The sequence below is a fragment of the Neomonachus schauinslandi genome, chromosome 10 (genome assembly GCF_002201575.2).
Source record: "Neomonachus schauinslandi chromosome 10, ASM220157v2, whole genome shotgun sequence".
Taxonomy (NCBI): domain Eukaryota; kingdom Metazoa; phylum Chordata; class Mammalia; order Carnivora; family Phocidae; genus Neomonachus; species Neomonachus schauinslandi.
This window is the reverse complement of record NC_058412.1, coordinates 99,192,979-99,214,962: the sequence shown is the minus strand read 5'-3', so window position 1 is coordinate 99,214,962 and position 21,984 is coordinate 99,192,979. Positions and strand designations below refer to the sequence as shown.

The window sequence follows — 21,984 nt, the reverse complement described above, 5'->3', positions numbered from 1 at the left end:
ACAAGAATCTCATGCATGTGCTCAGGATGCCATCACTAGCTCTGTCAGTGCCAGGCCTGGGAGTCAGGTGGTCTGGGTTTAGTCCTGGCCCTGCTGGTTCCTAACACTTGGGTAAACTCCCTCTCTCTGACCTCGGGGTTTTCATCTGTGAAATTACAGTTTTGGTACTCAGTGAGTCTCAAAGGAAACCCCTGGCCTGCCTTCAAGTTCCTCAGGGGTTTTTTCTTTTTTTTTTTAACAAATAATATTTTTTTATTAACATATAATGTATTATTTGTTTCAGGTGTACAGGTCTGTGATTCATCAGTCTTACACAATTCACAGTGCTCACCATAGCACATACCCTCTCCAACGTCCATCACCCAACCACCCCATCCCTCCCACCCGCCACCACTCCAGCAACCCTCAGTTTGTCTCCTGAGATTAAGAGTCTCTTATGGTTTGTCTCGTTTCATTTTTCCCTCTCTTCCCCTATGATCCTCTGTCTTGTTTCTCAAATTCCTCATATCAGTAGATCATATGATACTTGTCTTTCTCTGATTGACTAATTTCACTTAGCATAATACCCTCTAGTTCCGTCCATGTCATTGCAAATGGCAAGATTTCATTCCTTTTGATGGCTGCATAATATTCCATTGTATATATATACCACATCTTCTTTATCCATTCATCTGTCGATGGACATCTTGGCTCTTTCCATAGTTTAGCTATTGTGGACATTGCTGCTATAAACATCGGGGTGCACATACCTCTTCGGATCACTACATTTGTATCTTTGGGGTAAATACCCAGTAGTGCAATTGCTGGGTCATAGGGTAGCTCTATTTTCAACTTTTTGAGGAATCTTCATACTGTTTTCCAGAGAGGCTACACCAGCTTGCATTCCCACCAACAGTGTAGGAGGGTTTCCCTGAGGGGCTTTTTCAAACAGAATATTTCTACCTTCTTCCTGTTAGTTGGAAACCATAGCCATAGGGAGCTTCTGTCACTGAGGGGACTGTGGGACACCCCTTCATCATGTCATGGTGGGAAGATGGCAGTGAGCCACTGGGTGGGATGATCTCAGAAGCATTCAGCCCAGTACTAGGAAGTGGGTCCCAAGACAAGTGGATAGGATTGCTGTCCTATCTCCACAATCCCCTCTCTTCCTTCCTTCTTTCCTTCCCTCCCTCCCTCACTCCTTTCCTCCTTCCTTCTTTGTTTCTTTGTTTCTTTCTTCCTTTTTTTTGAAATCCTTTACAATATTGATTTATTTTATCCAGCTATTTTCTAAGTATTTAAATTCCAGTTAGTTAACATACAGTGTAGTATTAGTTTCAGGTATACAATACTGTGATTCAACACTTCCATACAACACCTGGTGCTCATCACAAGTGCCCTCCTTAATCCCCATCACCTATTTCACCCATCCCCCCACCCACCTCCCTTCTGGTAACCATCAGATTGTTCTCTATAGTTAAGAGTCTGTTTCTTGGTTTGCCTCTCTCTCTCTCTTTCCCCCCTTTGCTATTTCTCAGACTCCATGTTGATGTTTGGGGACTTCTTTTCCCTTCAAAGCTATTTTGGATTTCATTTGGATTTCATTGGTAAGGTGGGCACAGTGTGATTTACCTTAGGTCTCCTAGTCTTAGAAGTGGTCCAGATGCATCATTGCTGTCAGTCCCTGGGCCCCAAAGGAGGGCTCCACAGCCTTACATATTCAGCCTGGACTGCCTTTTACATTTTCCATGGAACATGCCATTTTTTCACAGTCACGGAACATTTAGCATTTAGCATTTAGCAAGTGTTCCTGAATCTTGCAGAAAGTTCCCAGTTATTTGTCCAGGTTCTGGTTACCAGTCAGATTAGAAGAGGCAGTGCTCTGGAAGACCAAGCGCAGGAATAGATATGAAGTACTTTGTGATCTCTAAGTCAGAACGCCTGCATCATTTCTTGAGAAGCCAACCAAACTTCTCAACAAAGGCAGCTTCGTTTAACCTGTACCAAAGGGTCATAGGTTGGTAAAGCCCTTTCTCTAAAGTGCATTCTTGCCAGGCAATGTGCCAAGCCTTTGATGTGCATTCTCAGTCATTTCATCCTCACAGCTCCTTATGAGGTAGATGCTAGTACGATTGTCCCTATTTTTCAGAGGAGGAAACAGTCTCAGGAAGACTGCTCTCCAGAGTCACATAAATGGCAGAGCCAATATGTGATTTCAATCTCATAGGTGACAAACCTAGTGCGATTAACAATTTCATTATGCTGCCTCCTCTGGGAGGGCAAAGCCTTCTAAGGGCTACCATTCTTTCGCTCTAAGTATTTAAATTCCAGTTAGTTAACATACAGTGTAATATTAGTTTCAGGTGTACAATATAGTGATTCAACCTGTCACAACCACTCTATGCTCCAACCAGCAAATTGGAACCAGGCAGGCAATTCCATCCACTGTCTCCAAAACATGCTCAGCCCTGTGCTTGAATCTGTTGCTGCAGAGCTGCTGGCCCTCAGAACTCTTCTGTGTCCCTCCCACCCTACACTCAGCCATCCTTTAAACTGAGCTTGGGATGCCTGAGTGGCTCAGTCGGTTAGGGGTCTGCCTTTGGCTTAGGTCATGATCCCGGGATCCCAGGATCAGCAGGGAGTCTGCTTCTCCCTCTGCCCCCCACCCCACCCGTGCTCTCTCTCTCAAATAAATAAAATCTTTTAAAAATTAAAAATAAATCCAGCTCAAGTTCATCTTGCTTTCTTGTCCCAGACTATCTTGAACTTTTCTCTCTCCTTTAGCACTTTATATGTTATTTCCCATCCTTGAGTTCTGCCTCTTCAGCTAAATATTCAGTTCTTTGAAGTATTGGCATTGCTGTAACCAGGGTTTCATATGCCTCAGGGAACTCCCAGATGGAGTCACTGCCAAGCAGACAATGGGATTCTATGAGCACAGCAAACAGCGGGAGACTGGAAAGACCAGCAGTCCAGTTGCACTGGGCATATTCAGCTGCAAATCCTAAGAATCAGCCACTTGTTTGGACTTCAAGGCTAGACTCTTATTCTAGTGGAATCTGGGTATCAAACAAAGCAGTTAGATATGGATAACAGGACAGGAAACAGGGAAGAGTTTGGTCCTAGAGAATAAAACTAGAACTATGACAGGAGGTCAAAGCAGGGCATACAGCAGTGTTGATGGGGCATTATGCTGGAATGGTAGGTCTCAAGTCCAGGCAAGATGTCCAGCTGTCCTTAGATTCCAGACTTCCAGACTTAATGACCCAATAACTCTTTTATCAAGGAATACTTTGTAAGACCTTGAACCTGTTTGAGGAAACATTAGCCTAGATAATAGGCATTGTATAGGCTTGTTGAATAGTTGTGGGAAAACCTACATTCAATTGTCAGAATCTACTCACCTGAAAAATTGTTTATGAACTTCGAAGGGTAGTCCAGTGCAGTGGTTAAGAGCATGGAATCCGACCAGTTGTCCTGAATGTGTGGCCTTTGACAAGTTTCTTGACCCAGTTTCCTCTTCTGTTACAGAGGGGAGATGATAAGGCTATCCTCCTGGGAAGGTAGCTGTGAAGATCAAATGAGTTGATAATATATTTGGTTAGAACAGTGCTTGGCACATAATAAGCACGAAATGTTAGCTATTATTATTCTGGACAGAATGAATTTTAGAGATGTTTTCAAGAATAAATTATTGACTTCTGTTGTGATGCTAGCTTACCATTTGTCCTACATAAAATTCCCTCTTGCCCACACAAGAAGACTGATTAATAAACAGACACTGCTTTTAAAGTCACTATCTCTTTTTATTTATTTTTTTTTTTATTTATTTATTTTTTTTTTAAAGATTTTATTTATTTATTTGACAGAGAGAGACATAGCGAGAGAGGGAACACAAGCAGGGGGAGGGTCAGAGGGAGAAGCAGACTCCCCGCCGAGCAGGGAGCCCGATGTGGGACTCGATCCCGGGACTCCAGGATCATGACCTGAGCCGAAGGCAGTCGCTTAACCGACTGAGCCACCCAGGCGCCCACTATCTCTTTTTAAAAAGGAGTAAATTGCACAACCTCAGACAGCTGTTCAGCCTCTATGGCAAAATTCAAATAGATCCCAGTTAAGTGAGATTTGTTCTAATGCTCTGTTAGGTGAAGATTGAATGTTTCTTTTCTAGAGGCACTTGACTTAGACATTATGTTCTGATTAATGAAATACAGGTTAGGATAACTTATTTCACACAAGGACACAATACCAAAAAAAATGTTTCTGTATCAAAACATAGGTACCAATGCTGGATAAAATTAATTGGGTGTCAAAAAAAAAAAAAAAAAAACACCTAAGAATGAAAATAAACCTCACAGCCTAAGGAATAATTCTATTCTTGCCACACATGAAAAGATTTTAAAGCATTTTTCTATTCTAGACTTTTCGTTTCTTGTCTGAGAGGCTAGATTAGAATTGTAAAACTTTTGAGCTACAAGACAACAGAGAAATCTCGTTTTACAGTTGAGGAAACTGAGTTCCCCCGAGGGATGGATTTGCCTGAGGTCTCTAGCTGGTCGAGGAGAGTTGGCACTGAAAGGTAGGTGTTCCAGAGTCTTGTCTAGGGACCTGTGGCAGGCTGACGTCCTTCATGCAACCCCAGCAGAGCTGAGGCCCAGCTGCAACACCTCCCCTACGCTGGACTTAGAGTCGTGGAGTGTGCCAAGTGAACATTTTCAAGGTCCGTTGCACCACTAGTGCTCCATTTAAGGGCTTTCCGTATTGAGTTCTCTGCAAAACTTGGATACCCAGCGATGAGAAGGACCTAATCACCGCTCTCACAGAGCTCACCCCTAGGCTGACTGGAGAACACTGCGAAGCTGACATAGTGTGGTTTTTTTGCAACCAACAGTATTTTGATTGAGACACTTGTGTGAAGGCGCTATACAAAATAGTGCGTGGCGATTCTCAGATAAATAGGGCAAGGACCCTGCCTTCATTTTAGTGGTACAGGTTAACACAGGTGCTCCCCTATAGTGTGCGACAGACTCTGAGAAATGCCAGGAAAGAGGTCTGACTAAAGCACGTTGAGAGCTCAGAGGAGAGAAATGATGGGCAGCCTGTGTGGGGTGGGGTGGGGATGGTATCAGGGAAGACTCTTAATTTTGTTGTTTATTCCACCAAATCACTGGGCACCTACTAGGTCTCAGACATCGTGCCAGGTGCTGAGATGTAATGATGAAGGAGTTGCAGCCTTTACGGGCCCTCAACTAGGGCAGAACAACAACAAAAAATACAGGATTTTTTTCAATTCTAAGTGCTGTTCGTTGTGAGTCGTATCCTAATTTTAGAGATGTTAAATTTTTGGAGAAATATGTATTTTAGAATTAATGAAATAAGATAGGAATAGATAACCCAGAGTGCTTTCTTTTTTTATTTTATTTTAATTTAATTTTATTTATTTTATTTATTTGACAGAGACAAAGCGAGAGAGGGAACACAAGCGGGGGAGCGGGAGAGGGAGAAGCAGGCTTCCCGCTGAGCAGAGAGCCCGACGCAGGGTTCAATCCCAGGACCCTGGGCTCATGCCTTGAGCCGAAGGCAGACCCTTAACGACTGAACCACCCGGGTGTCCCCCCAGAGTGCTTTCTATGGCCCAGACAGAGTAAGTGATTACACATACCAAGTGCTTGTCTCAAGGTTTACTTCAGCGGAACCCAAACTGATAATAGGGAGTTTGACCTTCATCCTGAAGGCAATGTAGAGTCATTGAAGAGTTTTAATAGAGGGAGTGATACATCGTTTCTTTTTGAAAAAGATCACTCTGAATACAGTGTGAGGAATGCCACAGGGGAGACAGAACATTTAGGTCCAGAGAGCTAAGAGTCCAGAGAGGTGGAAGCATCCCGAATGGAGGGACAGATGGTGATGAGGGTGAGTGTAGACTGAAATGTGAGGATGAGAGATCTAGGAGGTGGTAATCAGTAGGAACCCATGACTGATTGATTGGCTTGGAAGCTGGGGAGAGGATGGAGAATGCTGGATGAAATGGTCCAGGAAGAATGTATCCAGTGAGAAGTAAATACCACACAGACAGGGAACTTCCTTCCCATTGGAGCTGGCCTTTAAAGACCAAGACTTTTTAGAAAACATTTTTCCTAATTACCCCCTACTGTCATTATAAATGTCGTATAGGTTTATTGTGGACATTTGGGGAAATAACAATTCTTAAAACCCTGAAATCCTATCAATCACCATTAAAATTTCAGTGTGTATCTCTCCAGTATTTTACTAACTACGAGCTACTCAGATAACAAAAATCAAATATGCTATATCATTTGGCATCCTGCCTTTTTCACATATCATACTGTGGGCATTTTCCTGTCAATCTTTAAAAAACATAACTTTTTACTGACAATGTATCATGTGAGTAAGGGATTTCTGTTTTGTAGGGTTATATTTTTTCAATATTTTTCTCACTATAGACAACTATAAGATGAATAGCATAAATTACCAGGAGTGGAATTACTAGGTTAAAATGCATGAACATATTTAGGGTTCTTGATAATTATTGTCAAGATGCACCCCTAGTGAAGTTGTACCAATATATATCTTCTATTAGCTGGGTAGAAGACAGCTCCAGAAAGGCAAAGATTTTGGTCTGTTTTGCACATTGTCATACTCTCAGCACCTAGAAAATACCTGGCTCCTAGTGGATATTCAACAATTACTGAATGTTTAAAAATTACAGATAAATGAAGAGTGAGTGAATGAATGTCTTACTGCACCCTCACTACACTATTTCAGTTATAATTATTTAATGGATCTTTGCCAATTTGGTAAGTGAATAATGATATATTATTGTTGTTTTCAATAATATTGCTTTGATCATCATTAAGTGTGAGATCATGTATTTTCCTGTGAAATGTAGTGGCTAGTTCTGGCATTTGATAAGATTCAAGTTCACATACACTTACTAGCTGTGCAATTTTTGAGTCTTGCAAAATGCTTCAGTAAGCCTGTTATCTCCTTTTAAAATGGAAATGATAATCATACCCCCCTTTATAGAATCACTGTGAGGAAGAATAATATAATGTATAATGCATAGTGCCTGCAAATATAATGCATAGCACAAATAAATGTTGATCATGTTTTAAATTGTTTAATTGTCTTTTCATGCCCTTTCCCCACTTTTTTCTATTTCACAGTTTATTTTAAACATTAAGGACCTTAACTCTCTGACATATTCATTCCATACAGTTTCTCACATTTCTGTCATTTTGTATATGGTGGCTTTCTTAATGTACCAAAATTGTATTTTATTTCTACTCATATCTGTATAGATTTTCTTTTGTGGTAACTTTCACTGCTTTGGTGCTTAAAAAATATTTCTTCATGCTGGGATGTTAAACATTTTTCTTGATTGTTTTATTTTTTTCTAGGTTATTTCTTAATGCCTAGAAATATTTATATTTATAAATATTTATATTATTTATAACTGTATAAAATGGTTTACTCTATCTGTTATCTATTTTAATTAGGCTAGTCTAGCCTAGGGAGTAGTTACAAATAAACTCTGAAGTACCAGTGTCTTGCACAGCAAAAATTAATTTCTCATTCAGGACGAGTCTTTAGGAATGCGGGGAGAGGGCCTCTATCTCGTGCCTCAGTGATCCATGTTCCCTCCATCTTGTGCAATCTCATCCTGTGGTTTCTAAGGTTTTCTTGACAGGAAAAGGAGGGATGGAAGAAGCACACCAGCTTTTGATTGCCTCAGCCTACAGGTGACAAATATCACATCCACTCACGGTTCATTGGGCTAGTCACAGTTGGTCTAGTCACTAAACTAGTCACATGGGCCCAGCCTAGCCCCTGGGGCAGCTGGGAAATTTAGGAGAGCATGTGAAAAACGTACTGATAAGCACCAAATGTCTATGCTAGAGGGAGTGAGGGAATAACCTAATTTTTTTTCCCCCTAGTCAATTGTCCCAGCCTCCCTTTTCTTTTAATTTAGAGATATTTAAAGTTAAATTTAAAGAATAAAATAACATTCCTATTCTCCAAACCCCACCTTAATAACTTAAGATTTCATCACATTTGTGTCCATTTTTTATAACAGTTTTATTTGCCATAAACTTTGCCCTTTTAAAGTGAACGATTCAGTGGTTTTTAGTGCCGCCACAGAGTCCTGCAACCATTATCAATATCTAATGTTCGACCATTTTTGTCGCCTCCAAAAGAAACACTGAACCCATTACTAGTTGCTTCTAGACTCCCCCTCTCCCAGGCCCTGGCAATAACTAATCTACTTTCTGTCTCTATGAATTTGCCTATTCTGGATATTTCTTGTAAATGGAATCACATAACATGTGACCATTTGTGACTGGCTTCTTTCACCTAGCATATGGCTTTTAATGTTCATCCACATTGTTGCAAGTATCTATACTTCATTCCTCTTTATTGTTGAATAATATTCCATAGTATGAATATACCACATTTTAAAAAATCCATTCAGAGTTGATGGACATTTGAGTTATTTACACTTTTTGGCTATTAAGGATAATGCTGCTATGAACATTTGTGTATAAATATTTGTGTAAACATGTGTTTTCAGTTCTCTTCTGTATATACTAAGAGGTAGAATTTCTATGTCATATAGTAACTATGTTTAACTTTTGAGAAACTACCAGACTGTTTTTCACACAGTGTGTTCTGATGTTGCTGGATAGAGTGTCTATACATATCTATTAGATCTAGTTGGTTAATAGTGCTGTTCAAGTCTTCTAGTCTCTTGTGATCTTCTGCCTAGGTATTCTATCCACTACTGAAAGTGGGTATTGAACAACTATTATTGTTGAATTTTCTGTTTCTTCCTTCAATTTTGTCAGTATTTGCTTCATGAACTTTGGGTTCCTATTGTTAGATACATAAATGTTTATGATTGTTATGTTTTTCTGATAAATTGGCCCTTTTTCATTATAAAATATCCTTATTTGTCTCTAAAAACAACTCTTAAAGTTTATTTTGTCTGATATTAGGATAGCTACTCTTGCTCTCTTTTGGTTCCTGTTTGCATGGCATATCTTCCTGCAATCTTTAATTTTAAACCCATTTCTGTCTTTGAATCTATGTGTGTTTCTTGTAGACAACATATAGTTGGATTTTAGGAAATCCATTAAGTCCCACCGCAGAGACAATCACAGTTGACATCTATTTTCATGTGTGCTCTTGTAGAATTTTCTAATATATTACATATATAAATACATACTTCTCAGTTTTTATACAATGGGATCAAACTGCATAAACTACTTTGAAATATGCTTTTTCCCCCATATCACAATAGAACGTGATATTTCCATGTCGATAAATATTGATATATGGCATTTAAAATCATTCTATGTTGTCTTGACAATTCACTTTACCAGTCCATCATATTTAGGTGATTTTCACCTCTTTGTCATTATTAGTAACACAATGGAGATACCATCCTTATAACTAATTTTATGCATATTTATAGTTATTATTTAGTGTAAATGTCAAGGTGAAATTGATATAAATTAACAAACCACCCACTGCAGCTGAGGCATACCAGAGTGCCTATTTCCACACACTTTGGTTGTTTTCATGAGATCATTTCTAAATGATGCAAATGTAAAGTCCAGCCTGGAATGGGAGCAGTTTTTGCCATGATTGTCAGTTCCTGGTTGCTCAGTAATTTAGCCTCCTCTTTTCTTAGTTAAATTAATAGTTTTAATTTAATGGCATCCTTTATGGACTAAAATAGTGAAAAGGCCAGTACAGAGAGAAGCTAGAAACAGAACCAGAAGGTTGTCATATTTGAGGGCAAGTAGTTTATTTGGAAAGGGAGTGGGAAAGTGAGGGAGTGGAAAAATGGAAGGGAGGAAAGTCGTTAAAAAATGGATTAGTGAGTAGGTTACCACAGTGGACTACTGCGGTTCAGTCCTGCTGGACACCTTCTGTGTGACCTTGGGCAAGTTGCTGATCTGTTCTCTGAGCCAGGATATTCTTATCTGGAAGATGTGACAATTCTTTCATCAACAGATGAAAGAATTATTTTAGTTTGGGTTTTCCCAGAAGAAGACCCTGAGAAGAGAAGCTTTTGGAGTTTGGGGAACTATAAACAGTTCAGGTACATTGTGCCTCTGGAAATGTATGTTCAGCACATGACTGTTTTCCTCCAGTTAGCTCTAGTGGAATCACTATTTTTAGTTTTATGTTTTCCTGTCAATAACAAGCTATTGTTACAATGACACATTTCTTGTTGCTATGCATTGGTACCTTTTCTTATGAAAAGGATACACCTTAGAGGAGGTAAATAGTTTTTCCATATTAATCATATACAAGCAAAATACTCCATGGGGAAAGAATTCATTCTGGCCGAGTAAGGAATGAAGGGAAGATAGAAGTGGTGGGAAAACCTCCCACATGGAGCAAAATTTAATGGGAAATCCAAGATTTATGTCTCCACCCCTCCTGCATTTTCTTTGCAGGTGTTTTTTTGTGGCTGTGGAATAGAGTTGGCCAAGACTATTTTTATGAACCCATTACAAACTGAAGGGGCGTTTTCTAACCTGCCAGAGGTAGGGGGTCCATCTTGGCTCTGAAGCTGCATATGTGCACCGCACTGACAGTTCCGTGGCTTTGGGATTGTAGACTCTTGTAACCTTTGTACTCTCCTGAGAAAGAAACTGGCAAGGCCCGCGGGGTAAGTGGCTTGATGGGCCCACAGCAGTAGTTCCTGCCACTTAGAGTTGGAGCTTTTGGTTTGCTTGTTCCTGGCTTGGAGCACACTTTTCAGTAATGACATTGTCAGGTGGGGATTTCTGGGTGATAAAACAGGACTCTCGGTGCCTAGATTTGTGTTGAGGCCCAGAGGCTGAGAATTGACCAAAGGAGCCACTTTTCTAAGCTGAGGGCCTAGGTGTTCTCTATGGATTTGCAAAGCAGTGGAGAGTGGGGGCTGGGGTATTTGAAGCCTGAAGCAGGATGGTGGAGGCAACTTTTTCTTGCAGGGAGTTTTCTGATTGCTGTTGTATTTCCCAAGGGGGATGGAGAAAGGGAGCTCAGCCATCAACTGTAACCAAAGGAGAGGGGCACAAAGGAAGCTGCGTGCAGAACTTGATCTGCCATGCCTGGAGTGTGGGGGAGAGTGTGACAGATGCCCAGTGGGGAGAGGCCGGGGCTACCTGCCAGAGGGGAGAGAGAGAATGAGACCAACAGAGTAAGAAGGGCATTCCCTTCCTCCTCACTCGGGTCCCAGGCTAACGCAGGCAGGTCACAACCTACTGACTGCACTCAGTTCTTTCAACATACTTCTTATATTTGTTAGTCTATTTACTTTCTTGCACCTGCATTTCCTTTTGATACAGAGACTGTTTGTGAGCTAGTATCAAATACCATGATTCCGCTTTCATGCATCCACCTCTAATGGGCTGTCCTTAGACCTGGTGGCACTTCCACGAAGAGCAGGGGCAAGAATGTGTGTTCCACAGGGACCAGATAAAGGACACAAGGATAGGGGCCAGCCTAAAGCTACCTGGAGAGGGGATACTGCATTAGTTTCCTGGAATTATATAAAAATACCCCAAGATTGGTGGCTTAAAATGACAGGTATTCATTCCTTCACAGTTCTTGAGGTCAGAAGTCTGAAATCAGGGTGTTGGCCAGACCACATTCCCTCCATATGCTCTAGGGGAGAATCCATCCCTTGCCTCTTCTGGCTTCTGGTGGCTGCGGGCATTCCTTGGCTTGTGGCTGTATCACTCCAATCTCTCTGGTCACATTGCCTCCTCTTTTGTCTGTGTCAAGTCTCCTCTGCCTCTCTCTTATAAGGATACTTGTGATTGGATTTTTAGGTCTCCCTGGATAATCAAGGATAATCTCCCCATCTCAATAATCCATAATGTGATCACTTCTGCAAAGTTTTGTTTTTGACATAGAAGGTCACATTTACAGGTTCCAGGGATTAGGACATGGATATCCTTGGGGGGCCATTATTCAGCCTACCATAGGTACCGAGTCCCACCAGAGAGTCTATTGGATGGACTGATGGATGAGCAGGGATTTTGGGCCCAGGAGGCCTCACTCATGAAGCAGATGCTTTTCCTGGTCAGCTCTGATTTCAGTTATAACCATGGAGGGCCTTTTCCTGCAACCTCAGACTCCTGCTAGCTGTGCCCAATGTTGAGGGAAGATACAGGTCTTTGTTCTATCTCAGAGACTTCCCCAAAGCCTCTGAGAAATAGCCTGGAAGGGATGAGGGGTAGTTATTGCAGCCCAGAGCAAACCTCAGATGATGGAGGAGATAGATGATGGGCAAGGGCCTCAGCCTCTCATCTTCAGACAGACAATTCTGGGAGATGGAGTGTAAACTTTTCAGATCTTGGTAGGACCCACCCCTATTGCCCACAGCAATGACCTCAGTAATGCACTTTTTTTTATGGCTTTTCATCCTTCTCACTCCCTCACTCTGAGTTCTAGGATCACCTTCCAACTGAATTGTCAAAACACAAATCCTTGTCTCAGGCTTTGCTCTCAGGTCTCCCAAACAAAAAAAGGTTCCCAGCAGTGGAATCCCCAAGAAAGCCACAAAACTGCTCCATGGGAACTGACATGGTGAACTTCCATGCTCAGTGAGCACGTTTTGCAGGATTTCTTCTGGGCAGGTTTAGCATAATCTGTCCTAGTTCTTAAGCCACATCTCTTGCCACCCCAACCCCCTCTACCATGGAGGAGCCAGAAGCAGGGAGGCTGGGGATAGGGGAGGAAAGAGCCCAAACTGACCATTTCCCCTACTCCCTTCCTCCTCACTCAGGGGTCTACTTGCTACATTCAGTTCTTTCAACATACTCCTTACATTTACCAATCCATGTACTTTGCTTGCATCTACATTTCTTTTTGAGACAGAACCGATTCATCAGTTAGTATCAAAATACTATGATTCTACTTTTAAGTATCCTCTGCTAATGGTCACACTATTCTGAAGAGTAATCAGATCATTGGGGCATGTCTATACAATGGAAGAAGAATACTACCTCTCAGACAATCCTGTCTTCCAAGATAAGTAGCTCAGTGCCTCAGTGAGTTTATATAACCCTTGGTAGGTGTTTTTTCCCCCTTGGTAGGTTTTTAGATTGTCTATTTATAGTAGGTAGGTTAAATATGGTTACAAATTCTTTGTTGCTACTTCCATTGAGAGATGGAGTCTAATGCTTGGCCAATAGAATGTGGCAGAAATGATATTCTGGAATTTTCTGAGGCTTGGTCTTAGGAAACCTGCAGCTTCTGCCTGGGTCCCATGACTCTGTCCATTATGTTGAAGAGATCATGACCTATAGGCACTCTGGTCATCCCTCACAGCTAAGTCCGGCCTTTCAGCCACCTTACCAAGGTGCCAGGGATCTAAAAATGTCTTGGACTCTCTAGAACAGCCTGTCCACAAGCTGGACACCAACAAGTGAATAGAAGAATCACACAGCCACTCCCTGCCTAAAATGCCTGAGAGATAATGATGGTTGTGGTAAGCCACTGAGGTCTGAGTAGTTTGTTAAGCAGCAAGAAATAACTGGAACAGCAATATGGAGGAAAGAATTTGGGAGTCGGGTCTGGACTCAAATTCTAGCTTCATTATTTATTATTATGTGATCACATTGTTGTGTGATCTTAACAAGTTACATAGCTTCTCCTAGCCTTGGTTTCCTCCTGTGGGAGACAGAGGTAGTTATATCTACTTCCAGCCCCATCATGAAGACGAAATGAGAAAAACAGAAGAGTCTGACACATAGCGGGTGTTCCACAGAGTTCCTCTTTCCTCTTCTCAGCCTCCACACCCTCTTCTCAGTGCTTCCTGGGATTCCCAGAGAAGGCCTGCAGCAAGCCGTACCACCTGCCTCTGCTTCCCGCGGGACTTTATTCTCTTCTTGATTTTTCCCAGCCACTCATGGCCGCAGCTGTTAAAACCCACCACTTAAGATGTTGGGGAAAGCACAGAATTCCCAAAGCATGCTCCTCATAAAATGACTCTGGACCCTTGTTCTAGAAAAAAAAAAATAATCATACTTGACTTTTAAAAAATTTATTGACTTGAATACATACTCTGCTTTAATAAAGAACCAGGGAAGGAAATGTAGAGAGAAAAGGGAGTTACAAAGAAAACTGGATTTAAAAAAACAAAAAGCTTGTAGTCAAGGAAGCTATCAGTTTTTGTTTAAAGCTATCAGAAGCAGAAGGAATAGGGACTCTGTGTGCCAGTAGAGGAGGTGGGATTGTCATAAGCCGAAAGTAGAAGAGGCGGACAGGCGGGAGGCTCCTTTGCCCTTGGCCAGTCGTCAGGCAGGTGCATGGGTGCAGCAGGCCCCTGAGAGCACCGGCTGCCTCTGCAGCAGCTCCAGACAGGAGGCCCAGAAATGGACACTTGAATGATTCAAACACCCTAAGCCGCTCATGCTTTTAATGGCTTTGCCACATTTACTTGGCACAATTAGCAGAAATGGGAAATTGATGAGCTTACACTGCCCTTGCTCCTGTATTTCTGACAGTGCTCTGCACTACACAGCAAGCCAGAGAGTCGCCCTTTCTTCCCTGCCGGCAGCTCTTTCCACAAGCTTTACCTCTAAGAAGCTCAATCTTCATCCAGACTTTGAGCCAGGACCCCCCCATTTGCTTTCCATACTCCCTTCTTTGTCCTTATCCCCTCCTCTGACGTGCTCCCACTGCAGACACCTGTGGGATGTAATTCACCACTGGCCTGTTAGGCCCTGACCCAAGGTTTGGATGCCTGTTCCTTCTTTGCATATTTGTAAATGAAAGTTCCATCAGAAGTGGAACTCTATTCACGGTAGCCAAATTATGGAAAGAGCCCAAATGTCCATCGACTGATGAATGAATAAAGAAGATGTGGGGTATATATATATAATGGAATATTGCCCAGCCATCAAAAAGAATGAAATCTTGCCATTTGCAACGACATGGATGGAGCTAGAGGGTATTATGCTAAGTGAATAAGTCAGTCAGAGAAAGACAAATACCATATGATTTCACTCATATGTCGAATTTAGGAAACAAAACAGATGAACATATGGGAAGGAGTTAAAAAGAGAGGGGAAAAAACCATGAGACTCTTAACTATAGAGAACAAACAGGGTTGATGGAGGAGGTGGGTGGGGGATGGGCTACATGGGTGATGGATATTAAGGAGGGCACTTGTGATGAGCAGGGGTGTTATATATAAGTGAGGAATCACTGAATTATACTCCTGAAATAATATTCCACTGCATGTTAACTAGAATTTAAAAAGAAATTTGAAAAGAAAAAAAAAAATAAGTGGAAATCTCCAGTAAGTGAGGGAGTCTGTCCAGGAAATTCTAAACACTTGGACCTCAGAAAGGTGTGGATTAGTTCATGGTCAAATAAATGACTATGGCTAGTATTTGTACCTGCAATGTTTATAAAGCATTTTTGAAGTTAGACTTATGTTAAGCCTCACAATTCTCCAGTGAGGTGGGAAATAATCCCATTTTATGGGGGAAAAACTGAGGTTTAGAGAAATTGTGCCCAAAGTCATACATAGAGCTACTGAGGGACAGAGCTGGACCTCAAATCCAAGTTGTTTGGTTCTAAATTCAGTATTCTCTCACCATTTCATTCTACTTTCTGGTTACAATGAACTTTATTAATTAACTCTTTTCCCGTCCCTGGGTTGGATTTTCAAGTAGGCGAGTATGACTTTTTTCCTAACATCCAGGATTTTGGCTGGAGAACTAACTGCAGGGCACTGAAGCCACACAGATTGTTATCAACTCAGCTGTCCCCATATTCCAGTCAATTTTCCATGAGCTTTTAAAGAGTATTAGAAGTTACCATTTGTGGAGTTCATTCTAGAACACCAGACCCTGTGATAGTTCCTTAACATACATTATCCCATTAATCCTTGTACCAGCTCACTGAGATCTTCCCATTTTGCAGATCAGGAGACTGAGGCTCAGAGATGTCAAATAGCTAATGAGCTATGGAGCTGAGATTCAAGCCTGACCCTTGACAGGAGTCCTGGGCCTCCTGCTCTCTCCTTGGCCACCCTACCCCCAGCCCCAGGTCCTTGCTCTCCCTGCCACAGGAGACAGGGAACCAGACTCTTCAGCTCTGTCCTCTCCCTCTATGGGTACTCCAGAGGGGATTGCCCAGGGAGAACAGGGATGGATGGTAGAGAGGGGTACAATGCTGGACAGACCCAGGTGGTGCTGTTCACTGCACAAGTGCTAAGGGGAGCTTTGATAGAGGGTCCCCCAGTGATGAGTGTGAGTCCATCCCCCAGCACAGCATGCCACAACGAACTTTCACTCATCAGAGCTACAATGTGGTTCACAGAATCACAGGAGCATTCCTGCAAGATGAAGGGTCTATTTGTAAATTTGTGTCTTTATCAGATTCTGAGGGATCTGTGTTCCTGCCCTTCCAAAACTCCCCCTCCTCCCCACTTCTGTATGTATGAAAGAGCCAAGAAACCCATTTGTCCTCTTGAGAGGGGAAAGGCTGTTATAACAACATGAAAATGGGTGGCCTTTATCCTAACTAGGGACTAGATCTCCAAGACAATAAGTTTATAAGGAAACCTCTGGTGACCAATCTCCAGCACCTCACTCCGCCACAAGTGGTCACCACAACTAAGCAGGAAGTCTGAAATGGTTTCTGAAGACAGGTCCCAAGCTTTGTCCATTTTCCATCACAGGCCTGTGTGGGAAATCTGCAGCAGACTCTTGAGTTTGATGAGGGAATTCTTTATTTAGCGAGGATAACTTGAAGTAAAATGTTGCCATGAGCAGGTTTTCCTATGGTCCAGATCCTACCCGTAGCGATTTCTAACCAAGAAAATCAGCACAGCAACAATTAGGCCAATGACAAATAAATCCCAGTATGGCACAAGGGTGTTGTCCAATTTCATCCATTTCCATCTCATGGTGAACTGCTGGGAGAGACATTCTGTCAAAAAAAATCCAAGCCTTCCACCCTCTCCAGAGCCATCATCACCTCCCATCCCACCATCCAAAAGTTGTTCATTGTTGTTTTCAGAGATTTGGGACCTATTTGAGACAAACTTACATTAAAAAACAGGATATCTTGGAGCAAATGCACGGTTTCCAGTTTCACGAGGGCGAAGAAAACCGGTACGTGAGCATCTGGACTCGTTTGAGCAGCCATATCATATAATCTCCTGGCCAAGTGAATGTCCTAGAGATAGAAAAACAGCCCCTACTCATTAGGTGCAGATTCTTTAGGGGTAATTCAGTGAAAGCCATTGCTTGAAATACCATTAATCTTTGGTAGGCCCCCTCCATTCCCACCAAGATATTCATTCAGCCCCTAACCCTTGGAACCTGTGAATGTTATGTTACATGGCAAAGGGGACTTCGAAAATGTCATTAAGGTTACAGACCTTAAGACAGAGAGATGATCCTGGATTACCTACGCGGACTCCATAGAATCCTGCGAGCCCTTAAATACAGTTTTCTCATGGCTGAGGGCAGAAGATGAAAGTCAGATATGGCAGAAGGCTTGGGAAGGGCTCCACTCGCCATGGCTGGAGGGGCCTCTCGAGAAGAATGAGAAGGAATGCAGGCAGCCAGCAAGGAAATGGGACCCTCAGTCCGACAAGCACAGAAAACTGAATGTGCCCAACAACCCGAGGGAGACTGGAAGTGATTCTTCCCCCAAAGCTCCCAGGAAAGAACACAGATTGATTTTAGCCTGGGAGGCCCTACACAGAGGACCGGTCAAGCTCACCCAGACTTTTGACCCACAGAAACTGTGAGATAATGTGAGTTGTCTTAAGCCACTACATTTGTGGTGATTTGTTACAACAGCTGTCAGAAACTAACACAAAAAGCTTTCTTGAATACTGCTGGACCAGACCTTAGATATGATTCCTGTTAAAGAGGCAGAACCTAGATACCAACAGTACAGCTCCCCAAACAAATAACAATACAGATACTAAAAAGCGTGTAAGATTCCTAGTTTTCTTCATAGTACTTATCAGACCTGAAGTTCCAGAATTTGTTTCTTCATTTGTCCTTGTCCTCAAGGACCTGGACACCCCGTTAGCCGCTCAATTCCCAGTGCTCAGTGAAGCGCCGAGTACATAGCTGGTCTCTGATAATACTTACAGAATGAATGCATAAACTATTTTAGTTCTCAGGCTGGAATTTTATTCCTCAAATGACATACTGTATTTCTAGGTACCTTTTCACCCCCCTAAATTATGCCATGGCAGATAAAAAAATTTTTTTCTTTAATTTTCACCTACTTACACTTTGTTTTTATTTGTTTGCTTTATTTGTGCTTGTTTTCCCAAACGAAGTAATGAAAAAGCTAAATAGAGTTGCTTTTAAAGGTTGAAGGGCCTTGGGCCAGTCCCAGAATTGTACTTAGCTGGGTGCCTTTGGATTATTTTCCAGTGGATAAGAAGAGAGATTTTTCACAAACCATGGTTATCCTGTCTCTCTTTGTCTTTCTTCTATGTCTCCCAAACGTCCATTACACAGAGTGCAATTGTTGTGAACCCCTGTGGCCCCTGCTAAGCCCACTTTTTGGGTGGTATTCTCTCTCAGCTGTGTTCTCCTGGTCATTTCTTAAATTTTTTCCAAAGCTTTGTGGTCCCATAAATTGATTTGCTGGAGAAAGAGGAATGTTCTTGCTTAAAAACTTAAAATGCAGGAGACTGTTCTGAACAAATCTTCCTGGCGACAGAGAAAATGGATGCTGTAAAAACTCTAATTTGTGTCTCTAATTCCAACAAATTCAGTGGGTGTTCATTTGAAAGCACCCTGCAGATTATAAGGGCTGAGTCACCCCCACACATGAAAGGCATATTGACTTTAATAGGGCATCCAGGGAACAGCAGGCTTTGTCAGTATCTCAGGCATTCATTCTCATTTGAAGCAGGCAATAGTTATTAATTTATTTCTTGAGGCACAAGCATCACAATTCAGTTGCTTAGCTTATAATAAAAACTAGCAAGAAGTACCATTAAAGTGGAATGGGCTCACTCCTTGCCCCAGGGGCCTCACAATTCTCAGTGGGGGTGGGGCCGGACATGAAAGTCGTTCTTTAAAATTCCCAGAGAAATTCCTGAACCCACAGGCTAATTAGGACAACTCATATAGAAGAAATTTTATTAGTAGGCTGTAGAAAAGACTCCTTGTTCTTTGATCCTTACTTAGGAAAAAAAAAAATCCAAGTTTTCAAACAAAAAATTTCTTTTCAAAAGTGTTTTGATGATGGCCGAGGTTCATTCAATAAGTCCACTGCACACCCAATCCACTGATATTTAACTTTCCTGTGGTACACTTGACCTTATTTAGCTTTAAATTCACTGACTGAGGAGATGATGTAAACGGATCTGCAGACTCTTCTTAAATAATGTGTTTCCAACTAAAATATCAGGTGTGCCAAAGTACTACCCAATGTTCACATGTTCAAAAGAGCTTCTTATAATTCAAAAATACAGAAATCTCCAGCAATTCTCTGGTTTATGAAAATCGTTCAATTACATGATGTGGGAATTTTCCAGCCCTGAATCTTTGGGTGTCATCAAAAACTTCTTATATGGGGACAGAGGTCATTTTTTGAATAATTTAATCTTGCTTTCTTATTATAAATATACCATATTTTAATAGGAGAAAACTTTGAAAACATAGAGATGAACAAATATTAAAAGCCCACCTACAATTTCACTGTACAGAGATAGGTACTGATCATATTTTATACACAACCTTCCAGCATTCCAGCATTTTTATATAGATTCATAGACACACATACTTTTAACTTAGGAATTTTTCACTTTGCATAATATTTTGTCTTTTGCTTTCTTAACAATATATTTCAAACAATATACCATGTCCTAAGATACTCCTTTGTCTATAATATTTTTATTTTTAATAGTTGCATAGTATTTCATATTAATGGATAATGCCATTATTAAATACTTCTACTGTGTGCCAGTCACCACTGTCATTTATTTAAACCTCGTGACAATTATATAGGGCAGATGATATTAACTCTACTGTAAAGGTGAAGAAACTGAGGCACAGAGAGGTTAAGTCATTTACCTAAATTCATGGGACTTGTGAGTGGCAGAGCTGAGATTCAAATCCAGGTAGTCTCCTTCTAGCCTGCTCACTTAACCACGGGGCCATAGAATACATAATGCAAAGGTATGCTACCACACGATGGTTTATAGAACATGCCTTCTATTTTGGAGAAGTTTGTTTATTTGTAGGTTTTTTTCTGTAATAAAGTTATCTACATATAATTTTTTTGTTTTGCACACTTCTGATTATTAGGTGATAAGGCATTTATTTCAAGAGAAGTCATGGCCATTTCTAAGAGCTGTGTGTTCTGTCTTTTCATATTTCTTAGAAGGCCATTCTAAATATCTAACTTGAACTTGTCCTTTCCAGAAAATAATTCTATTCTGGTATTTAAAGCTTCAGCTCTAACACTCCATAAGCGGTCAGACCAGACAAATGAGAAATGAAAATGCTTCGTGCCATAATTACTTTTATTTGTGACAGATCTATTTATAATTTATTCAGGGGGTGTGTTTTTTGTTTTCTCTGTAGGATCCCAAAAACGTGTTATCTGGTAGGTCTAACTATATACACTGGAAACTCATCTCCAAAGGCTAATTTCCCCCCACCTTTTGTCTTAATTTAGGATAGATTTCTTAGTCATTATCTTAAAATATACATGCTTTCTTCCGCTACAAAAATTGTCATGTGTTTCTTATGCTTCATGTTATAAAATCACTTTAGAATAGGACCCAGTGGTACTGATCCATCCACCTGAATTCATTGTTCCCTCGTTCACATTTTCACAGCACTTTACTTCTGTGATCTTGCACTAGTGCCATTTTAGGACATGTCTCTTCTTCTGTAGAAGACTATGAGCTCTTTGAAGGTTGTCTTGTTCTTGTATGCCTAGAACAAGGCACAGTGCCTCCTGACACAAAACAAGCACTTGATAAATATTTGAGTGAAAAAATAAAGAACAGCAAGGCAGAGTACCAGGGTAGTTTAGAAGCAGATGCAGATATCTTTCAAATCTGGGGGCTCATTGAGGGGTTCATGGAGGAGATGATATGGGAACTATTCTTTGAAAAATGCAGGGAGGGGTCTTCAATGGTCAAACTGTGAGAGGAGATCATTCCAGCAAATGGGCTGATATGACCAAAGGTCAGGAGGCTTTAGTTCAAGGTCTGTGGTTGGGGGTGGGCAGGGCAGGTAAGGAAAAGAAGTCTGGAAGATATATAGGGAAGTAGGTAGGTTAGATCAAGGAGGGTTTTGAATGCCAGAGTTAGAAGTCGGGACTTCATTAGGCAATAAAAAGTCAATAAGATGTTTTTATTTTTGTGTTTGTTTGCTTGTGTTTTTTTGTGTATATGCATGGTTTTGGGAAGAGTGAGGTGGAGTAAAAATACCAGATTTGTATTTTATCAAAAATAACCTGGACCTGGTAGTGCTTTGTTAGATGGATTATGTATTAACTAAGGTAATGCCCTAACATCTGTAACAAGTAAACCCCCAAATTTCAACATGGGTATTGCTGGTTGGAGATGAATTTTCTTCACATGGTCACTGAGGGACCCAAACTTCTTCCACCATGTGGTTCTGCCATCCCTTCAAGCCGCTATGTATCCTGCATTCAACCAATGGAAGGGCAAAGAGACTAAGGAGAATCTCCATCTACTTCTTAGCTGCCTTAGCCGAGAGATGACACCCTTCACTTTTACATCCATCCCTTTGGTAAGAACTAGTCACATGGATGAAAGGGAGCTAGGAAATGTAGTCTCTGACTAAGAGACACATCTCAGCAACAAGTCCTCCCTGTGAATTGGGGATTAAAGTCTTTGGCAGACATGGCTTTTTCTGCTGCAGATTTAAAGGAAGAACACTAGAATGGGAGACCACTGAGAAGCCTTTACAATAAGCCGACATGAGTAGAAACTCTGGTCTG

At 41.3% G+C, this 21,984-nt stretch overlaps 1 protein-coding gene across 3 annotated transcripts in view; it reads right to left on the bottom strand.

Annotated features, from left to right (window-relative positions):
* Positions 1–16,816: 16,816 nt before the first annotated feature.
* Positions 16,817–21,984, bottom strand: part of SEL1L2 (SEL1L2 adaptor subunit of ERAD E3 ligase) — a 62,769-nt gene continuing 57,601 nt past the window's right edge. For 2 of the 3 annotated variants that reach the window (XM_044918865.1, XM_021700719.2), the window contains 2 exons: positions 17,074–17,202; positions 16,817–16,936 (listed from right to left, as the gene is read on the bottom strand). In XM_044918865.1, coding sequence (XP_044774800.1) covers positions 16,817–16,936; positions 17,074–17,202 — 249 coding nt within the window. Of the gene's footprint in view, positions 16,940–17,073; positions 17,203–21,984 lie in introns of all 3 variants that reach the window. The other variant, XM_044918864.1, reaches the window with a different exon arrangement.